The 22,952-nt window shown below is 42.9% G+C and overlaps 2 protein-coding genes across 11 annotated transcripts in view; both read left to right on the top strand.

The window, feature by feature from the left end:
- The first annotated feature begins 633 nt into the window (after positions 1-633).
- chst10 (carbohydrate sulfotransferase 10) lies at positions 634-3,846 on the top strand. The gene is made up of 6 exons (XM_063466688.1): positions 634-742; positions 1,121-1,264; positions 1,360-1,472; positions 1,563-1,788; positions 1,928-2,033; positions 2,246-3,846. The coding sequence occupies exons 2-6, from the start codon at positions 1,159-1,161 to the stop codon at positions 2,796-2,798; spliced, it is 1,104 nt and encodes a 367-aa protein (XP_063322758.1). The 5' UTR covers positions 634-742; positions 1,121-1,158; the 3' UTR covers positions 2,799-3,846.
- A 3,036-nt stretch (positions 3,847-6,882) lies between these two features.
- Positions 6,883-22,952, top strand: part of LOC134621104 (mitogen-activated protein kinase kinase kinase kinase 4-like) — a 36,359-nt gene continuing 20,289 nt past the window's right edge. For all 10 annotated transcript variants that reach the window (XM_063467541.1, XM_063467545.1, XM_063467542.1 and 7 more), the window contains exons 1-3: positions 6,883-7,128; positions 7,486-7,551; positions 20,464-20,520. In XM_063467541.1, the coding sequence (XP_063323611.1) occupies positions 7,072-7,128; positions 7,486-7,551; positions 20,464-20,520 (180 nt within the window). In that variant the 5' untranslated portion in view covers positions 6,883-7,071. The remainder of the gene's footprint in view (positions 7,129-7,485; positions 7,552-20,463; positions 20,521-22,952) is intronic.

The following is a 22,952-nucleotide window of genomic DNA, read 5'->3' on the forward strand; positions in this document are numbered from 1 at the left end:
TCCACCCGCTTGATGGACTGGAATATATTTGATTTATCTGTTAATTAATCCGAATGTAGAGATATCAACAAAGTAAACCAAGTCGTCTCTTGAGGACGGTTCTTTTGACAGCTCCCTTTGGAGTTCACAACAGCAGATTATCTGCCTCCATCACCTTATCTCCATGTCCTTCATTACATCCATGAACCTCTGTGCACTTTCTCTTTTCCTCCTGCATGGCAGCTCCACATTCAACATCCTTTGTTTGGACACAGAAGGGATCGTGGATATATTGAACAATCTCAGTCTTGTCTAACTTTGTCTCCAAACTGCTCAGTCTGAGCTTTACCTCTGAAGTAATCACTTCTGGTTCTGGTCATTACCAATGTAAACTGTAGCCTATTCATCTCTGCTATCTCCAGGGACCTGTTCCTCTATATTTGATATAACAGGTGGTTCTGAAACTATGGAGCATGGACAACCTGGGGAAAAATAATCTAATTAACCTAAAAAAAATATATATTAATAAGAGTTTGCTTATGCTCTTGCGTCATTATATAAATTAAAATGTGGTGTTTCGGGTGTGCTCACGTCAGCTCATCATGGCAGCGCTGCCATGCTGCCGCTAAGGGGAGCTCCATTATTTTGTCAGCAGTTGGATGTTGAGAGGACTGGACGCATCAGCGGAGACGTTTCTATAGGATCGTCTAACGGTTTCTCTGGAGTTTGTGCAGCTGCGAAGTAACTACAACTCATCAAAAAGGTAAAGCTACGAGGCTGCTTTCGCGTTTGGGCCGTGTGTGCCTGTGCGGTGAGATTTAAACTGGTCTAGCCGAGAAAAAAAACGAGCACGATTTAAGTTTTCTGCTTCATGTCTGGGAGGGACAGGTGTGGCTAGCTGGTTAGCTAGCTGACCAGTTAGCTAGCTGCCTGAAAGCACCACTATTTAAATGAGCTGACACAGAGGCTGAGAGTATTGCCGTTAGTTTTTCTCCATACACGGTCGCTAGCCCTGAGCTGTGTAGCTATCACTTGTCTTGAATCGTTATGTAGGATACCTCACCGTTAAGACATATGATTTAACAGGTTAGTTTTAGCGCCAGTCAAGTCCTATCTCCATTACCTGTGTGTGTGTGTTCAGGTGGGAGCGCCGCTCGCTGTTTCCATGGCCGTCGGCTGATGTGCGAAGCGATGCGGCACTACTGGCTGCTCATCGGGGCTTGCGGCTGGGTGCTGCTAATCCTGATGTTTCTCAGCAAGTTCATCAGCTTCAGAGCTGTTGATGGTAAGCCACTGGACCTGTTACGGTGATAGCTACAGGCGGGAAATCCCAGGAGGGGAGATTGTGATCAGTCCCATTTGATTTATGTGTTTTTTTAGATTACGGAGAGAGAGCTGGAAGTCAGAGTGGGACAGTACCAGGCACTAAGGTGGTGGTCAAACCCAGTGGGATGTCCAGCCCTGAAAAGCAATCTCCAAAGTCATCAGATCAGGTGACTATTTACTGATTGCTAATTATAACTAATCCATGCCATTTGCCTTTTCTCTCCTCTACATAACTCTAAGTTGTGTATGTTTCTCAGCCTACAGCAGTACCCGCAGTGGCAGATTGGCAGTCAGTCGCCCAGAAGCGAATTGAGCTGCTCTCGACAGTGTGTAAGAACAGCAGCCTGAGAAATCTGACACACGTCTCCATCAGCAAATTTGTCCTCGACCGGATCTTTGTCTGTGACAAACACAAGATCCTGTTCTGCCAGACGCCTAAAGTGGGTAATACACAGTGGAAGAAGGTCCTCATTGTACTCAATGGTAAGTATGGACAGGACGGAGGTAAAAGCAGTGCTGTTCTTTTTAATTTCATGCCTATTTGTTGAAGTAGTTAATTTAGATGAGTTGTTATTATTATTATTATTATTATTATTATTATTATTATTATTATTATTTGCAGGGGCTTTCCAGACTGTGGAGGAGATCCCAGAAAACCTTGTTCATGACCATGAGAAAAATGGCCTCCCTCGCTTGTCGTCCCTCACTCAGCAGGAAATAAATCACAGGTGGGCTCGTAGTTACAGTGATAAATGTGGACTTATCTGGTTGAAGTAGTCAAACGTACTTCCTTAAATCAAAAAGCAAAAATGAAGCAGCGCTGCTTCTTCTGAAAGATGCTGGCACATAGATTTCAATAAATTTCTGTCTTGAATGTAAGGAATGCAAGTTCAAGTGTTTGTGGCTTATGCTAACGTTTATCTGCCTCGTACCTCGACAGATTAGACACCTATTTCAAGTTCTTCATTGTGAGGGATCCCTTCGAGCGCCTGATCTCTGCATTCAAGGACAAGTTTGTGAAGAACCCCCGCTTCGAGCCGTGGTACAAGCACGACATAGCTCCGGCCATTATATGGAAATATCGCAAGATTCACCGCAACAACGACCTCGTCGCCTCCGGTCTCCACTTCGAAGACTTTGTTCGCTACCTCGGCGATGTGGAAGGCCACCGGCGTATGGACCGGCAGTTTGGCGAGCACATCATCCACTGGGTGACGTACGCAGAGCTGTGCGCGCCGTGCAAAATAAACTACAGCGTGGTCGGCCACCACGAGACGCTGGAACAGGATGCCCCGTACATCCTCAAAGCGGCAGGCATCGACACACTGGTGACCTACCCTGCCATTCCTCCAGGCATCACACGCTATAACAGGACCAAGGTGGAGCACTACTTCTCAGGCATCAGCAAGCGAGACGTCAGGCGCCTCTACGCACGCTATCAGGGCGATTTCCATCTGTTCGGCTACCCAAGCCCAGACTTTCTACTGAACTAAGGCAATTAACACCGACTAAAAGACATGTTTGTTTTTTAAATATATAAACCAGCTTTGATTTGCTGGGAGTGAGTTGGACTGTAATTAACAGAGTCAGTTCTTTTGTGGGAATACATGAATGCAAACTGCTGCCTAATATTAAGACGTTCAGCAGTGTGTTTGTGCAGATAGAAAATGTAACCGATGAGCAAACGTAGGTGCAGGATGGGGTGTGAGAAGTCGCCATAATGACACTGAGCAGTGAATAACCACAGATTCTATTAGGTTTTTGTTGGTGATGCTGAGGGGGAGCGTCAGCATTAAGGTCAAATGTATGGTACACATCAAGTGGAGAACACGTTTGTAATATTTATGATTAATTTGTTCTCTGTAATTTTTTTATATGTAATGCCAGGGATGCAGGACGGTAAACCCTGTAATGTAGCTGTTATTTTGCACTGTATGGATCGCCTGTTTCATTAATGGATGTTGCCATATGCTTCAGACAGCGTCCTTTTCAGTACCTCTTCCTGTAATGCCAGATACAGGCGCAGTAGACCGCGTGTGTCTGGGAGCACAAAGATATGAATATAAATCAAATGATGAGACAGTCGTGTTCTCGTGGATTTCAGAATTTCCTTTTTTACATTTTGAAACCATTTTTGTTTAGACGCTTGGTTTTTCACATATCATAATGTGGAATCAAAATGAAGCCCTGGACTGTGTTGTGCCAACTACTCCAGTTTTTCAGCCTTTACTACACCTGATGTATATTTAGCTATTAATGCTTTCGGGTCGTTGAAGGAAACTGGCACTGGATTTTTAAAAAGGCTCTTTTTTTCAATTAGAAATGTACTATGTAAATGTCCTTGTCTTTGGAATTCAACATTTCTATTACGTGTTGCTATTTATAATATTATTAACCCGCCGAGTAGTGGCACAAGAGGTGTCCCAGTTGTAAAAAACAAACAAACACTGCTGCGTCTCTGCAACCTCTGGGTGACCTTTTGGACAGGTGGTTGTGTTACAAAGACGACATGGCTTGTAATAAACTTGCTGGTCAGTTGTGTGTTTCTGTTTGTTTTCTTAAATATTGCTCAGGTGTGCATTTTACTATTATAATAGCTGATTATTTTGGGGGGGTCACCACAAGCTGATCCACTCCCTCCATCTCACAAACCCTGTTCATGTCCTGCTTCGCTACATCCCTGAATCTTCTCTCCTGCTCTGAAGCTGATGTCGCTGCAATAATGTCAAACATCCACAGGGGGGGGCAGCAGTGTATTTAAAAAGTGAGTGCTTGGTGAAAGAAGCCACAAACCTCCTTGAACCCTTTGAACTTAAATGTCAGCACACCAGTCTGTTGAATTGACATTTAAGCAGAGGGCTTGAAGGGCAAAACAAATACTTCATAGCTGTATGCAAGCATCAAAGAGGCTCAGGGCAAGGACAGGATTTTGCAGCGTCAGTGTCAAATATCCAAGCTCACACTGTGCAAGGTGGATTTAAGTTGATTTACACAGAGCATAAGCTTCAGTTAAGTGTAATAACCCCGAGTGCCTCAAACTTTTGTGGCTCGCGTGTTTGTTATACGTTTGTCTGCCAGGTTATCTCTCCCTCGTGCTGTCCGACTGGTTGGTCCTGTCCTGTCGTTCCACCATGGAGATAAAGTTTGTTTGAGCAACAGATGAACGCTCCATTGTGCAGCTGTGACAAGTAACAGCAGCTGCTGGTGTTCACGCAGAGCTCCAGGGTTGTAAAAGTCCTCAAGAGTGTCGGTGTGTGTATGTGTTTTTTTTAAATATCTGTTTATTTAGCACTGCTGCAGTTTAAGTGTGGACCATATAAATCACATTCGTTCATATGGACAGCAGAGGTTAACCTAAATCAGTGAAGTGACTGCAGGTTTGCTTACACTCCTTCGACCAATGAGTAGCCTGTTGGTTGATCTTCATTATTTGTCTGTACAGTATATCATTATTTCACCTTAAAAGCCAGTGTTGTGCATGCAGGCTCCAGTCATGGTGAAATTAAGCTGTTTTATTACAGGCTGCTCCCTGGAGTGCACTTAGGTGCTGCACACGCACACAGCAGTAGCATCACTCCCGAGATTGCTCACTTGCCACACCCATGATTACCAATATTGACACTGAAGTCTCAGGCGCGCATGTCCATATGGATGCTGTGGTGGGGGCTCTGCTCCCCTGCCTGTCTCTGTTTATACCACCTGTCCTTCTGCTCGTGCAGCAGAGCTGCATAAACACCGGGCCTGCAGGCTGATGGCGGTTAGCTGTGGGGGGGGAGTTCATTTAATATCACCTCGGTGGTCACGCTTGATGCACCGAGAGCCCAGCCCTGTTTGTCTATGTGCAGCCGACCGGCTTCCTGTGTCTGTGCGGCTCTCCGGCAAAGCTGGGAGAGCAGCGAGCAGGAGAGCAGCGGAAGTGTGGGTGACTGACTTTCAAGTTAAAGTGTAGCATTACACCCTTGGAAAGCAGGTCGATATAATAATAATAATAATAATAATAATAATAATAATAATAATAATAGATTGCATTTATATAGCGCTTTTCGAGACCTTCAAAGCGCTTTACAATTCCATATATGTGATCATTCATCACGTGTTTACTTCCAGGAACCAGTTTAAGAGGTTTTATAATGAGCATTGCCTTAGCAAACATTACACAACTGTGTGAAAGTCTTGAGCCAGCTCTCATTTCCTCATGTTTTGCTAGAAAAATTAAAAACTTGATGCAGTTATCTATTGAAACATGCGCAAGCATACTGGTAAAACTGTTAAAACTCCAATTTCTGCAAGTGCAAACGTTTAACTATGCGTTTAATCAATTAAATACCTTATTATAAGACAAAGAAGAGCAACTTTAACACTATTTCTCAGTTTTTTACAGCATGACTCTTTGGGTTGAGACAAGAAATGTGTAAAATTATAGAAATTTGTCATTTAATGAAGTTAGTAGATTGTGAATGGCAATGAGGGAGGTTTTTACATGTAGGAAAAGCAGCAAAAGTCCTAAATGCCCACCCTTTTCAAAAGAAATCCAGTGGGCCAAATTGGGGTCTTTGCCTGGCTGATTCTGGCCCCTGGGCCTTATGTTTGAAATCCCAGCAGTAGATGGATCAAGGAGTCATGCATCCAGTGTCAGGTCTTTGCTGAATTTTCTCCCCCATTTCTTAATGAAACAACTTTCAGATACTGATCATCTTCTGTAGATATATAAATATATATATTTTAACCCTGCCATGTTCTCTGCCGCCATCCACTTTGTCCAGTTTCCTCCAAGTTTTAATAACACACTTCACACTATGCAGAGATATGCCAACTTTTTGGCTAATAGCTCATACTCTGCTATCTATCATTGGTATTTTGTCATGATTCAACAAAAAAAAAGTGAATAAATGATGTGTTTTTGTGACAGGCTGCTAGCAACAAAGTGCCTGAAGATACAATTTAAAATGCGTGCTTTGCCATTTGTCTGTTGTGTGTAGACACAACGCTGGTTCACTCAGCACTTTTTCCTTTGATACTGTGCACTCATGTTTTTACAGTGTGTTTACACTGTGGTATCACTGCGTCCACCTACACTAAAATCCGTAATATTTCCTCCTCCAGTGGTTAAGGTCTTATGAGAATGCATAAGCCATAAGGTCATGTGAAAGAAGAAAAATATCAATTTGCTTCCTTTCTCACTGTCTAAGCCACTGTGTTTTGAATTATTATAGTTTTGGTTTTTAGCTTACACAAATGCTCTCAGTGGCACCTACAAAGTAAGCTAAGTAAGGGTTAATGATTATTTGGCTGTTTATTTGCACTTTCTGATCATGCACGTTATTTTCTTTCAATAAAAGAGCGTTTTTTTCTTCTGAATTTATTTTATTCAGAAATATATACTACAGCATAATGTCCACCATTGTATCTTAATATTTGTATGTGCATTCCAAATTTTATTTTAAATATTTTTCAAAAAGAAAAAAAAAGTAGAATTCTCAAAACGATTTTAAAAGTTGTTTTATTTTTGAAAGCGCTCACCGGAAGTAGGAGTTACCAGTCAAATTTGACTCCAGAGGCAGTAACTGAGAGAGGAGAGCGAGCAGGAGTCCGCTGCTGCCACCTCAACATGGAGTAACGAGAGCTCAGCGCTTTCTGCTAAGGAGCGGATCCCAGAGAGAGGAGACCCCGGCGGCCTCTGCTGTAATTTATCCCCCGAAGTCCCCGCAAATGATTCAGCGGACACTTTTTGCGAAGGTGAAGGAAAGCTCGGCTTTTATTTGAAAGATGGCGAACGACTCTCCAGCTAAAAGTCTAGTAGACATAGACTTGGCTTCATTGCGGGTGAGTGCTGCTGAACCGAGCCGTTGTTTTTTTTAAATGTTTTAAATTTATATATATATATTTTCTCTTCAGTTTTCTTTAATTTTTATTCAACCCTCCGTCGTTCAGTGTGACTTGTAGTAGCAGCAAGTTTGAGCCTGCTCTCCTTGTTAGAGATGAAGTGTTGAAAATGACCGCTGAGCCATAGCGAGGTGTTGCCAGTGTCTGCTTTTCCTTTGTTCGAGATGCATTTGGCATGTAGGGGAGACCAGGACGCAACAGCTGGCTCACAGTGCACAATGTTGCTTGGACGATTTTTTTTTTAAATGACATTACTTTAAATTTAAACACCTTTCTGCCTTTTTCCCCTCTTTCCAGGATCCAGCTGGGATATTTGAGCTGGTGGAGGTAGTTGGAAATGGCACCTATGGACAAGTATACAAGGTTGGTTGGAGGCGCAGTGCATGGCCTGTCCTGTTTTCACAGTGGAGGCTCGGCACTGTGCTTTTTTTTTTTTTCTCCCCCCCCCTCTTATCAAACCAGGGAACAAAGAAAGTGGCATTAAGCACGCATGGGTTCTAGATGCTATTGCACCACATTGTGGACAGTTAATATGGTAGAAAGACTTTCTAGTTCATTAGTGTGATTAGAGTCTGGTGTTATTGTTAACTGTTCAGCTGGGAAGTAGGGGTGTGAGTGAGTGAGTCAGTCTGCTCTGATGCATCACCTGCCTTGCTAAAATGTAGGTGGGGGAGAGGCAAGCGTGGAGTGTGTCACAATCCTCATGGCCTCACTCTAGTCTGCAGCACCTTCATTTTTTTTCCCTTCTTCTAATTAACAAAACCAAATTCCATATCCCGTTCAAATCCGGACTTTCTTCCAGTTCAGTGGATGGGAATCCCTCTCTGTGGACCATCTGCTCTGGTGTCGCATTTCCCTGCTGAAAATTAACATTGCTGCTGTTGACAGACATCGCCAAGGAGGGACAGCGAGACTCAGAAGACACAGATGTGTTTTTTAGTGGCCCGTGCTGCAGCACAGCACCCTTCATGTGCTGTTGTAGTTGCAGCTGGTTAATCAGATCCATTAGCATTACGCAGACTACCCCCCCCAAAAAAATCACTTTCCTCATGCACTAAGCTGAGTATTTCATTCTGACAGCCCACAGTGCTCCACTGACCTGCATTCAATCTCCTAGCACGCTCCACTCCCAGGATCGCCCCCGCCTCAGCTCGCAGAGCAGATCCATCTGTGTGCATGTGAAGCCACACCTGAAAGCACCCCTGTGCAGTGTAAAAGGAAGTGTGATGCATGTGTGCTGTCTTCCCACCAGACTGCTTCGAGCTTGACCTATGAGATGGAGAATTTGTGTGTCTCCCTCTTCTTTTATTATTATTATTATTTTTTGGGTCCTCTTTAATCTTTTGCTCCATTCAGTGTCCAGTACTAATTCTATTTGCGAGAGCTGCTCTGTAGGGGAATGGAGAGCGTGTACAAGAGAGGGCTGTCAGATTAGCTCGCGGTCGACACACAGACGCAGGGGCCTGCACAAGATAAGCCAAACTGCCTATTAGCGAAAGCATGGCTAATGCTGGAACTCTACTGCTGCAGCTTCCTGTTGATCAGCTGTCGATCAGCGGCCTGGCTGTCATGTTAAAACGGCACGAGCATGTGGCCTGTGAGCATGTGCAGTGGGACTTAGGCGCTAGAGGAGGAGGTGGTGGAGGGTGTAACTGGTAGAAGAGCAGCTGTCCAATTCCAGACAGAACCTGCTCACCGCTCTCACAAAGCTTAGCTTGTCCCCTCGCTCTTTTTGGGTCTCCCAGTCAGTCAGATCCACAGAAAGGAGGTGTTTGTCTGTAGGGTTTCAAAGTCAGACCCAGTGAATAATCACAGCAGCCCCCAAGTGAAAACGGGGTGGAGATTCTTCTCCCTCTGAGGCCTTTGCTGCTTTGTCCAGCACTTGGTCACAGTGTGCAAGCCCCCCTCCCCCTTTTTTTCCTTTTTTTTCCTTTGTGTTATCTTATAAAAAAAAAAATGACTAAGCTTCTTTACTCTGATTTTGTAGTGACTTTTAATTCCTTTGAGAGCTTTGCTTTTGTGGTTTTTGTTCCTTTTTAGGCAGATTGAGAGTAGAATGTCTGCTCTCCATTAAAAGTTGGTTTCAAGCATATCCATGCATATTTTGCATTCATATCAGTCTTCTGACAACCTTACAATAAAGTGATCGTGACAGTTTCCACTCTAATCACTGAGTCCTGTCTGATATTTGGCATTGTCATTTTAGAGCACAGAAAGGAGGAGGAGGGACTAAACTGATTTGTCCATCTACTGGATTACAAAGGTTTACAAGTTTTTGCCAGATTTCGTGGTTTTCTAGTCCTCATTTTACCAATTTTAAATTTTTTGACATTTTTCAGGCTGGTGCTTGTGTTAAACGGGACATTTGTTTGGAGTAATGTAGAAAGATTTTCATCAATGGAAGGCATGAAATAAGCTATACGAGTGTGGCACTGACACAAAGTCTTGTTTTGACCAATAGCATTTAAAATGTATGCATGGCACTTGTGCTGTGTCCTCCTACTTTCAGCTTTACGCTTTATCCTCAAAGATTAATGGAACACGCTTTTTCTCTAAGACCCAAATTGCCATGTCAAGGTTCGTGTGGCCATGCTGCGTTGCAGTACTCTTTGCCAAGAGGGCATCCGTTGCCACTGGAGAGATGCCAGATTACAGTTGCTTCTGAAAACACAGCACAGCAGTTTTTGACTGAAAGCCATAATGAAAATGACTTTATAGCTAAAAAAAAAATAGAAACCTCTTTAATATTGCTTTGACCAACAAGCTGATTGGAATGAAAGCCTGGACCTCCAAACAGATTGAATGCACTTAATCTGACTTGATTCATAAATTTTATAAATAATATGGCTGTGTACTTTAGCTGAAAGGCCAGCATATAAATTATAAATATAAATATTAGTCCAACCTGTTTGGTTTTATTTGGAGTTTAGAAGTTACAGAAAAATAAACTGTATAAAAAGATGGACCATCTGTTACATCACCCCATTAGTTTTTGAAATTCAGTTTTAAAGCCTTTTGCTTAGCATTGTTGCCTTTGTGTTTTGGTGCCAGAAATCACCATATTTGAATGTGTTTAGTGCTAAGCTATCAGCTGCTAGTAAGCTTGGCTAGCGAGAAATGGCTAGAAATTTGGGGGGGGGGTGGGTGTCTCCCTTTTTCTGTGGACCTTTTATACAATCAACTGCACAGTGTTGTTTTTGTGTTTGTTTTTTGTCAGACTATAGCACTACAAACACATACAAAATAAATCAATTTATATATATATTATTTTGCTGTACTGTATGCATGAGTAAAGCATGTAAAATGTACGTATGCTAGTCTGCTGAAACCAAGGCGCTGCTCCGATTTCACTGTATGATGCCCAAGTATGGCGCCAATAAAGGAATCTTCATGTTATTTTATATCAGATAAAAAAGCCCCAAAAGGCACCGACTCTACAGATAAACTAACTTAACTTCTTCATACAAGTCAAATGGTGAGTTGAAGTTAAATGTCTATATAGCTTTTTTTGTTTGTTTAAATAAGAAAGCTGTTAATGTGTTGAGTTTCATGATGGGCATTTGTTAAGTTGTTTTTTCCCTATGAGGAACTTTGGTCTTTTAGAGACAGCCTCAAGTGGTAATTTAAGGTACTGCAGTTTTGTCACTCGAGTGCTGGATGTTGTAGCTTGTTCAGAAACCTTAAAATGAAGTCCTTGCTTTTGTTTAAATTCCCAACAAAAAATTAGCTTAAAACTGTGCTATTAGCCAGTTAAGGGATGTCTAAAGAGTGCTCTATGTCGGTCATGACCCATCGTATAAAGTTTGTAGTGAATATCCAGTCATTGTGAAGGCAGTGTAGGTCTGTCACACCCAATTTATCATTAGTTATGTTAAAGCAATACACACTGCTTTTTGCAGTGCATGAAGAGAGTCTCACTGAGCTTTTCTCCCTCTTTATCAGTTGGCCCTGGACCAGCTGGCTTAGCAGACCTGCTTCTGGATATAAGTATTTAAAAAAGGGAGAGATAGTAGAGAAACTCAGAAAAAGACATGATTCTTCATATTGTGCACGGTATGCGGGGAAGATTCTCTCTGCTCTACAGAATGGCCATATATAGTCAGGTCTGAGGCAAGGGGCCCCTGCTGACTTGCCTGATGTGCATCCATGGGATGTGCCAAGGCTGTGCCACCAGTATTTTCACACCACCATGTTCCTATGTTTCATGTGGGCAAAATCCATGTTGGATGTGGTGCAGCAACATCACTTGGTGACATCACCATGATGGTCACGTGAGTGAATACTGGGGGGGGGGGGAATCAAAGAATTGCAGGGATGATTTCATACTTGCATATGCACTGCATGAAACACTCATTTCTAGTCCCTCACATTTCATTTAAGGGTATCATATACCGAGGGCTGATTTTTGTCCAGGAAGCTAATAAAAGATGTTAAGATTTTTGAGCCTCAGTAGTGCTGTCCTTTGTTTTCTCCCCTGACCTCTGGGGCAGCCCCACCCCCTTCCCTCAGAATAAGAATAAGAAGCAGTCCTCAGGGGGCTAGCTATGTGTGAAGGGTTGGAGCTGCTGCTGAGGAAGGAGGAGAACCTCTCATGGAGTCTTTCATTGCCCACCAGCCACAGGGGGAGACTGATGTTTACCTCGGGGTTAACCTGACTTGTTATTAGTAATTAGTTTAAAGAAATGATGAAGTGAAAGATTGGATTTGGTTACACTTGAGATGATTGAAGCAGCGACTATCAGGTCACCGTAGATGGATCACCCTGAAGTCAAACGGGAGCTCATCTGGCTTCAGGGTAATCTTCATCAACCCCTGTGCTGCTGCCTTTAGGGTAACCAGATTCACTAAGAGAGCAAGGCAGTTTGTCCAGCCTTATCATGACGAGTTCCCAGTGGTAATCCAGTATTAGTCCACTCAGTATCAGCAATATCAGTTTAATCTTTAAGACCTGGAAAATTGAATAAAAATTGTTTGTTTGGCAAGATATTACACAATTCTAAGTCAAATTCCAAGGATTTGGAAAAGCTATAAAATTTCAATATTATCTATTGAGCAGCTTGTAAATTTTATGAAAAATTGAAATTGCTTATGAAGAGAGAAATTATAAGACTGGTTAGCCCTTAAGTCCCGATTGTCATTTCCAGAAAATCCTTGTGATTATAATTTAATATGTAGGAATGCAGGCCTGCGGCTATTCTGCCAGTCACATTGAGTTAATGAATGTAGGACAAGTGATGGCTGGTTTTCTTGCAGGCCTGTGGGTTAGATGCCATAGCTGGGCCTTGTGACAGTGTCCAATTGATAAGTGCCATATAGGGCTCTGTGGTAAAGGTCCCGGGAGCGCGGCTGCTGATTGGCCGTGCAGCTGTTAGGTCAGAATCGGTGGGTGTTGAAGGCCCTGCGTGATGAGTGAAACATTTCAAACCCGTATTAAATTGGTGAATATTAGATCCAACACACTCCTCTACTCTGCATCTTCTCTATCTGACGCTGTGTATCCCTTATTGTCCCCATCTCCCCCACAGTGACCCTCTCTCTAATGGGTGTCACAAGACTTACAGTGTCCACTGACTCGCCACACTGCCCGAACAAAACTTTCAGTGTCTGTCTGTGTGTATGCGCGTACGTGAGTGGTGTGTTGCTGTCTGTGTGCAGCTCATTGAGCCGCCTCATTACTTGAGTGGTGTTGAGATGAGACACAAAGGCGCTGGCAGACGAGACAGCCTCTTGCCTGTCTTCCTCCAGCGCCTTTACATGATAGCTCTTTCTCTTCAAGATCTCTTGTTTTAATGCTCTAAATCTTTTTCTTTCTTTTTTTTTTTAACTTCTTAATGGCTCCCAGTCATACCACATTCATTTGACGCTTATATAAAACCTTCACTAGGACACTTCACTGTGTGAAAACTGCATATTGGCAGGTGAAGAGAAACGGAGCTGTCATTTGCAGCCTTAGTCTTCGGTGCTTTCACATCCTTAGTGTTGTCGAAATGTACAGGCAATGCGTTTATAAGCCTTTGCAGCAGCAGTGATCCTGTCACATCAACTGGCCTCTTGTTTCAGACCATTACTCAGCTTTCTGTGTTTTTGCTCCTCTTCTCTGCGCATTCCTTTTCACCTTTTCCATCTCCCGGCTTTCCCTCCTCATCCCTTCGCTCGCTCACTCCCCTCTCTGCTTTCTCATCTCTATCTGTGCCACTTCCATCCGTGCTTCTCTGGGGAGAGCCGGGCTCGGAGGCAGCAGGGCCGAGGCTTTGTGTGTCTCTGTGTGAGAATTGGGTCAGTGTGCTGGTATGCAGCAGCAGAGCCCAGAGAAGCACAGGCAGCTCACAGCCTTAGATGTCATGTGCTGCTTCTAACGGCTGATGGATCATTTCTTTTCCCCGAAATTTATCTGCAGGCAGAAGTCTTAATATATGTGTGAAAGGTAGATGGAGGCTCTGACTTTTGTCTGCCCACCTGCTCACTCTGCTGGTTCAGATGTCACCTCAGAGCTTCACATGACATGAGCAAAGACAGAGGTCATCCATCTCCTGTCTTAACATGGGTAACCTTTTAAAAGCACTAAACTACAACAAGCAGTGCTCTCTTCCCTCACTGTGTGAACTAATAATGTAAAACCAAGTTTGTTTTGCACCCGCATGGCTAATTAGAGAGCATGTCGCTCAATTTCAGCACTAGCTTGTGCAATGGAAGGTGGAGCCATTTTTATCTTTTTGGCAAGTAGCAGAAGTTTGACCTGGTTATAAAGCCAGCCTGTGTGAAACTAATTGCTTTGCTTAATCAGAATAAACAGATTCTAGATATGAATATGTAGGATTTGTAGGAAAGATGCACTATTTTTGGCAGCAGAAGCTTTCTGGCTTCCATTTGTAGTCTAATAACCATCAGCCAGGTCATCAACGAGCAGGCTGTGGCTACATTCAAGTACCAGCGATGTTGTTTGCTGAAATGCATCAGACAACCAATGACTGCTCACAATTTAAAAATGGATCTGCATTCATAAACAATTACTGGCAGAAGAGGAAATCTGAGAACAGGCAGCTTCTAATGGAAGGCCTGAAAATTGGCTGGTACTCCCAGTGCAAGTGGACAATCCAGGCGGACGCTGTACCGATCTGTTATGGTGAGGAGAGAGCTGAGCGTAAAAGCGACACTGTCGATTTACCATTCAAACTATGATCATGGGCTCCGGGTAGTGAGGTTGTGGATACATGCACTGGAAATGAGTTTCCTACAAAGTGTGGCTGAGTTTTACCTTAGAGGTAGGATGAGGAGGTGGGTCAAGGACTCGGAGTTAGACCTGCTGCTCCTCCACATTGAAAGGAGCCGGTTGAGGTAGTTCGGGCATCTGACTACGATGCTTCCTGGGTGAGGTGTTTGCGGGTATCTCATACCAGGAGTATGCACCAGGGCAAACCATTTCTCAGCCGGCTTTGGACTTGGTGTGCCCTCCTGGATGAGCTGGAAGATGTGGCTGGGGAGAGGGAAGTCTGAGCTTCTACCTGTGTGACCCGAACCTGGATAAGCAGTACGAATGGATGAATGGGCATTCAAAGCTTTGGATTCAAAAGGAGCCCCCTAACCCCCCTTCAAGGTACTACCAATGGGAATAGGAAATACTGTTAGTATACATAGGTCGGGGTGAGAAAGGCAGTACTGTCCAAAAAGTTTGAGTTGACAGAGAGGACCTCAAGAGAGAGGTACAACAGTGAGTGTCTGCCGCCATCTTGACAGAGAACAGAACAAAAGACAAAATAAGTAATGCTTTTAGCACCCCGTCATATACAAATTAACTTACTCTCATTGGTAGTCACTTGAATTGCTTACTTCAATGTTAATTTTAACTTGAGACCCGCCTACTTTGCATCGCTAATGGTTATTTTCTCTGTCGTCGCTGGATCTCTCAAGGTCTGGTCAGCAGGCTAGCTGATGGGTTCCCAGGTCGATCTTACTTTAATGCGAAATATGCAGGGAGGCAGAGGTTCAGGTCAGTCAGGTTACAGAGTCTTGTGGAAACCAGTACTCCCCCTTTGTCCGCACTGGCTCTGTAGGCGGACTGCTAACAACACTGCTGAGCATTGCCGCTTATTTCTGTCAAGTGAAAATCCACCCAAAAAAACATGAATCACTGCTTTCCCAACACTGATCTTCAGCTGGATTTATTAGTCTCCAAAACAAACGGAGCTGTACCTGTAATTGTGAAACATCGCAAACACTATGACAGCGCGTGAAGTGTGTGTGTTCTTCACATGGCTTGTGAAATAACAGGAAAGCCCATTATGGCAGCTCTAAAGCAGCTTTCCTTATCGGGTTTCTTGTGTTGAGTGAGATTTCTCCACAGCGTTGTTAATGGAAGCCCTTATAGTGGAGCATATTTAGTTTTAGGGTAGATTTTTAAGTTAATGTCTTTGGCTCTGAAGGCAGTAAGTCATTCAGTGGTTTTAGTGCTGAGCTGGAGGGATGCCAGGAACACATCTGGCCATGGTTAAGAGGAGCTGTGATGGAGGAGTAGAGATGGAGGCCAGGGAGGGCTGAGTGATAGCTGAGTGCCTCAGATAACCCCTCCACAGCCACACCTAGCTGACTGCTTCAACGGGCCCTGCAGTGCCTAGCTGCAGGCCTCCTCTGATCAACCCAAGTCTATTCCCATCCCCAGCTTTGTACCATGGGCTCTACTACATGACTGATTGGAACCGATCAGCTGAATATTGATTTATTCAATAAAATAAAAAACTTGAGCCTCACCGGCTGTCTGATTAGTTAGGAATTACTTAATATATTTAATTACTATACATTTATAAACAAGAAATGTTTAAAGACTAATTTCAAGCCTATGTAGGAGCTTTGGGATATTAAAAAATAGTGGAAGTTGTCGTGTGGTCAGTGAGTTCTGACGTGAAGACATGAGGCAAACTGTCACAGAGCGCATTTGAGACCAGACAGCATGTAACAGTTTATGATGTCTCTTGCTAAAATTGGGTTTAACTTAAGCAGAAGTGTCTCTGTTGCCTTCTTTTTGGAACCCCGTGACAAATTTTTGAAGCGAGTGTTACTATATTTTATCAGATTGTGCATTTGCACAAGTTTGCAAAACTTACTCACTCCCAACTCATCCCATACTCCTTAACGGTTTACTCCTTGAAAGACTGCTGGGAGTAACCTTTGAAGCGCTTTTCTGTACGGAGTGGTTTCTGTCATATTTCAGGCTTGCTTATAGACCAAAATGACTGGGTATGGATCAGAAGTTGGTGAGGGTGGTCTCTGCCTATGCAGCTACCCTTGGGAATACCCGGAAATGGTTCTAATGGTCTTCAAACCACGTCTTTGATATACACCGAGGTGTCAAAACTTGTCTTTAAGGGTACAGGCGACGTCATCAGATGTCGTCTTTATGAGGGAAAAGAGTTTAAAAAAAACAAACAAACAAAAAAAAACTTTCATTGCCAAGTAAGTCTAAATAACAGCGGATCAAAGTCGGCGTTAGCAGTTAGGACACTCGCTGATGACATTAATCACTCAACTCGAAACAAAAAGATGTCCTGCCTGGTAATTATTTTATTTATTTATTTTTTTTAAATCTTTGTGGCATATCTTTCACTCTTTCACAGTAGAAAAATACTCTTCAGACTTCTGGCAAAATCTCATATGTAGCAAGCCTGCAGGATTTTCTTTGCTCCCATCCACTGAAAGTGACAATACCCTGGCAGACCTTATTTACCGCTGCATTTAGGGACCTATTAAAGTCTAATGGACTAACCTGCATGTTGAAAAATGGTGCTAAAAGGGTACCCAGTGCTTTAAATCTTGACACGTAAGAATCCTGACGAAGCGTCGCCATGTGATGAGTTGACTCAGAACAGGTTGGAGTTTGAACATGTCTACAAGCTGCATTTGGTATGGCTAAGTGCCTGCTAAGCTCTTGCTAGACCAGTTCTTAGAGCTTATTTTTTGACAGTGCTTGTAAGAATACCCCAGATTAAGAATAGTAGTTTTAGGATCTGTTGCATAGATTTGGTGACATCCTTTTTTTTCTTTTTCTGAAAGCCTGTTTATTTTCATATGCACTGATTCATTTCTGTTTACTTGTGCAACATAGTGTTTAACCCCGAAGTGTTTTCACAATAAGTGCATGTTGTAAGAGGATAAAGTCAAAACTTGGAGCTTGACTGTAAACCAGGCACTCCTCTCATTGCTCATGTGCTAATGATGTGTAACCCAGTTGTGTTGTGGTATCAAAATGCAATAACCTTGTGGCTTAGATAACCCTCCCAGAAGCTGGAAAAAAAACTTGGATTTATACGACTAGGAAGACTTTTAGGCTAACAGAAAGGGAATTGTAGGGAGGGGGGGGGGAGGGAAATTTGCACCTCTGGTATCTACTCCAAACTACATGACTTTAAATCATCCATGTAAGCAGACATTTTAGCTTGGCTGTCATAGTTTTGTACACATTCATCAAGGCACTGTCAACTGTAAAACGGTACGAATTAACAGCTTTAATTTATTAACAGCCAACGAGGGAGATTAACTGCGTTGTTATTGAGTTGAATGTATCCCACAATTATGCGGATGGTCTTTGTGGAAAATCCAAATAGCATCAGAATTTTTTTTAATTTTTTCCTCCCCTGGATGAAAGCGTTTTCTTTGAGAGTGAGCTCTAATGCTAATGGGAGAGGGGCTGCAGAAGAGCCAAAACACAAAGACGGTCTTGATTATTTTTCTCCTGTCTGCTCCTTTTCAGTGTTGGCCTTGTTTGTGGTCGGTAGTTAGAAACAAAGTTCATGACTCACGCAGTGAAATCTTCATTTCTTGTAGACATCCAGAGACCCGGTGCATGTTTGGCTCATTTCTCAATTAGCTGACTAATATGTTACTGAAGTCATAGGATGCATATATTTTTTTATTGTTTCCATTATAATAAGGCGGTAACTATCACAATAGTACACTGATTAATCTCCCAGTCATTTCTCAATGAACCAATTAGTCATTTGGTCTGAAAATGGAGAAAAATGCCTGTCACGTTTTCCCAGAAACTGTCTTTGTTTTTGTTTTTAAGAAGCTTTAAACAAGTATTAACTACTTAAAGATTTAGCAATAATGCAGTCTAAGATTCAATTAATTATGTTTGACTCAAAAATCATAATCATTTAATGTCGACTTTTTCAGTGCACATGAGGATGACTGCAGAGTTCCTCGGCTGCACCTGTAAACTAGCAAAACAGACTGCATGTGCACGAGGAGGTGACGGCTACAATGTCAGCCTCTGTGTTGTTTTTGCAGAGGCAACCCCTGGGATCAAAGTGGAGAGGATTAAAGTCATTGTAAAGTGTCCCTCTCATCGCCCCCACCTCTCCTGCCCAGTGAAAACAGAGGGCCCCAGAGCCTGCATAGCTTTTATTGTCATAATCCATACAGTTTCAATTGACTATGGAATGCACTGGCTAAGATGACGACGGTGGTGTCGGCGGGGAGGCTGTACATATGTGTGTGAGAAGCCATTTTCTCTGTAGCCATGCACAAAGACTGTACAGTGAATTGACACGTGTGTCCGGTACATTGCAGCAGTGGTAGGCAGAGAGACAGAGTATCACTGCAGTGGAGAAGGGGAATACCCATGTGGGTCAGCTCCCAAAAATGTCCCATGTTTTATCTCGTCTCGGGGTTGAGGGGAGGGAGGGGGATGTAGGGAGGCCACTATTTTGGTCCCTTTGTTTATGTAAGGAGTGGCAGTAGGGTGTTAGGAGAGCAGAGAAGTCTGGGAATGTCGGGGCTTCATGGCTTGGGAATCGCATGTTTGTGTTTGGTGCTGTGTATATCATAGTTTTACATGGGCTGTGGGATACAAAAGACTTGAAACTGCTTTCTTTGATAGGAACAATCCAACTCTTGATCTCAGTTCCCGTGTGAAATATATGGTAAAAATAGCAGTCAAACATGTAATTTAATTAGATACAGTAATTGAAGTGCTTGTATTGGGGTTGCAACTCAGGACATTTTTTTTTATTGTGTGTGTGTGTGTGTGTGTGTAGATAGAGATAGAGATAGATTTTTTTTTTTTTTAAATAAGTCATTGTGTTATGTATGAAAATAGCAAAGACTGTATAACGGAGGACATGCAGTGAGTTGTGGACTACTCGTTTGATGGCTTTAAAGTTACAGTGTGTAAAATATCTCCACTAGATGTCAGACTGCAGATTGCAGTTAACTTCGTTACTTTTTGCTCTCCCAATTCAAGTGCATAATCCTGGCTATGGTGGCAGCTGTAGGATTAACAACTCTGGTAACCGATCATCTGTAGTGAGTGTAGGCTGTCAGGCTGCTGTTTACCTCGTGTCTATGCTTGTTTACTCTGGAGGAACCTGTAAAACTTAACAAAACGAGTCTGATACAAGTCGAACAAGCTCGCTTCTGACAGCGATCCTGAGGTGAGTTGTTGAGGATATCCTGTCAGTAAGACCTGCTGTTGTTTATGCTGTTGGCTGGCGTTAGTGTTTATTAGAGAGAAACTGATATTTTTAGGATACTTGAACCTAACATTAGCTAGCATAATGTTAACTTATAACCAGCTGCTGCTGACTTCAGTTCAGGAGATGTCTGAGGATGGCATGTTATCCAGAGCCAGTCATATTCTCTTTTCTATTCGTTTTTGCTTCTTTGGTGAAGGAGACCTCTTGTTGAACGATAAAACTAAGTTATGATTGTTCATTGAGTTCAGAGATGCAAATGTGAATTAAAATTTGCCTCCATGGTACACAAATACCAAGAAGCTCTCTTCACTTCCACCTTTGGCACGGTGACTTCCATAAACTGATATATATATATTTTTAACACATTGGAGCAGGCAAATGTTTTGTTAATTGATGCATTATGAGAATGCATCAGTTTGTTCAGTTACACACTTAAACCATTAGTATGTTTGTCTGTTTTCCCCCCCCCCTATTAAATAACCTAATAAATGGACTGACTTTACCTTTTTAATCTTGTTAAGGCCTCAAACGAGTAGTCTTTGTATCCTTTGTGTTTTGGAAAATGGATGTGACCATATTTGGACAACCAAAGAGCCGCCTGTCACCAAATGTGGATACACCAGTTAATTTATAAACCAGTTCACCACCTGTTTTGAATGAGTATATTGGCTATAACTAAAGCTTTTTTTTCCCCTTTTTTTAAAAAAAAAAAATATTTAAATAGCAATGTACAACATACTTGATAAGACCACAGTGACCTTTGCCATGTGCTTGAATGCTCATATGCTTTTGTTTGTCGTCTTTGCAGGGACGACATGTCAAGACTGGACAGCTGGCTGCCATCAAGGTCATGGATGTCACAGAGGTAAGCCTTAAATGTCACCCTACATATACTTTTAAATCAAAAAGATAGATTTGGCGCAACATAATAGATTATCATTGGTGTGCTAAAAATGTTCTTGTGGTCAAATGTAATTATACTCGAGTCTGGTTAACATAAAAATCTGCACACATTCCTCTGGAACTTACGTCTGAATATTTAGAGGTTACAGAGGAGAAAAAGCCCCGCTCTGTAATGAGTTGTCTTCACTAATAAACAGCAGCAGGGAAGGAGTAGAGGCAACAGGATACTGCTTATTTTTAATTTGATTTTTTTTTTGAGGTAGCTTTGTCATTTAGCAGCAAGCGTGCTGCCCTCAGCTGTGGGAGGTCCCATCTGCAGATGAGAAACAACCACATATGCACACATGCAGAAAAAGGCAGAAGGTTTGAGGGGAGCAGCGAAGACCAGCAGGGCTAACCACCCACACTGTGTTGGTTATGATGAAAGCAACATGGGCGTAAAATGCTGGACCCATCCTGGAGCCCAGTTTGAACGTGTCGTGCGTAACAGCCTAGTGTTCATCATCTTCCTCAGAGGGGATCACAGCCGACAGCCACGAGCTGAATTTTCACCGGTGTCAGGACACGTTTACTGCTTTGTGGATGCAACATGTTTCTATCCTACCATCACACAGTCCTCATCAGAAGCTCAACAGGAACTGGTGATGCAGCTCGTGTGCCCTGACATGCCTTTTTGCCACCCCTCACGCGCGCTTACGTCACAATGAGTCAGAGTTACACTCTCGACTGACTTGTTATCGTGTGGGAGAGAATGGACCAGCTGTTTCCTGATGTGTGTGAAACACTAGGTGTGCCTTTTCAGACGTCTAGTCACTCGCTGAGAAAAGAGAGTCACTCGTCACGAGAAGCAGGTGTCCACTTCACCTAAAACCTGCTTTGCTGTATTTTTGTGTTTTGTTTTTCACTGGTGGCCCTTTTAACGTCTGTCTTCAGTCTGTTTATGTGAGACTTTGGCTGTATTTAGTGCATTACAGTGACTGTTATTAGGTTTAGCCTGCTCTGCTATCTTCCCTCGCAGCTATCATGACATAAATCATTCAGAGATTAAGCCGGGTTTTTATTACCTGCACACAAACGAATGACTGTGCACTGCCATTGCTATTAAAGTGCCAAAGCTCACTAACTGGTGGACCTCACACAGTGATTTTTAAGTCAGTTTGACTGAGTTAATTAGTAGGCTTCAAACGGTGCTCAAATAATGACTCAGTTTGATCTGTTATGACCGTACGCCTGAAATATTCAATTACGGAGCTTCAGTTAGATCTGTCAGCTATTTTTCTGCTTGTTATGTTTCAGCTGGCCTGTGTCGCGCTTGCCGTCCTGGCTGTTGAGCTCATCTGCAGGCACAGAGGTTCTGTGCAGGGTCACTGTGACCCACATTCTCAAATCCAAACAAGTCCTCTTTTCTGCAGCTATACAGGCCACAAGCTTAAAAAATGGATGCTTTTCCATTTTGACGTGCTATTTTCTGTTAAATTAAAAGGATTTCTACTCCTTGAATGTGCAGCGCTTCTTGACATAAGGCCAAGGATGTTTCTGCAATTTGGGATCCAACAGTTACACTTTAGTAAACACTGTATTGGATTTTAATTTGTGAAAATGTATTACCAGGCTATCAAAGACAAAGAACATGGCTAACTGTTTTGTTTTGGGGGTTTTTCACCCCTGGAGATTTAAAGATCCGTTTATGTTGTTTTAAGACATGAGAGGAAACTCGGCTGGAGTTTTCTCTTTGATAAATCTTTGAGTTACACTTTCTAAAGATCTTATCTTCAAGCATAAATTAGGAATACTGGGTGTGGCCTAGTGCCACAGATTAATAGCATCTTATGTGTGTGCGTCGTGCGCTGACGTATTGCTCGCCTTTGCCTCTCTCTCCGACACGCATCACCATATGATTGTCTCTCCCTCTCAGTCGCCATGTGACTCGTGGCAGAGAGGCTTTCACTGTCGGGAGTGTGATAATCCAACAGCTGCGCAGCAGAGAGGGGGTACACGGGGAAGGGAGGGTCAGAGGAGGATGGGGTGGTTGTTGGGGGGGATGCGCACAACAGAAAGGCTTACGTCAACTCAAACGAGTCATGCAGCAGCAGCGTGGCTGCCTGTAAAGCCAGCCAACTGCCATTTTGCTGTGTGCGATGCACTCACACCATATGCGTAGTAACATGCACACACAGCATCACCTTTAAATCGGCTGTAACACATTTTGCAGAATGCTAATAATGGAAATGACAGGATATACAAATATCTGAAGCGTGCACACACTGCATTATGCAGTGGTAATTTTGTGCAACCACCCCCACCTTTGTACTCTTGTCCCCCCCACTCCTCCCACTGTACTTTGTAAATAATAGGCCATGTAACCATAAAGCAAACCACTTGCAGGCTGATCTA

Source organism: Pelmatolapia mariae, linkage group LG23 (assembly GCF_036321145.2).
Source record: "Pelmatolapia mariae isolate MD_Pm_ZW linkage group LG23, Pm_UMD_F_2, whole genome shotgun sequence".
Classification (NCBI taxonomy): Eukaryota; Metazoa; Chordata; class Actinopteri; order Cichliformes; family Cichlidae; genus Pelmatolapia; species Pelmatolapia mariae.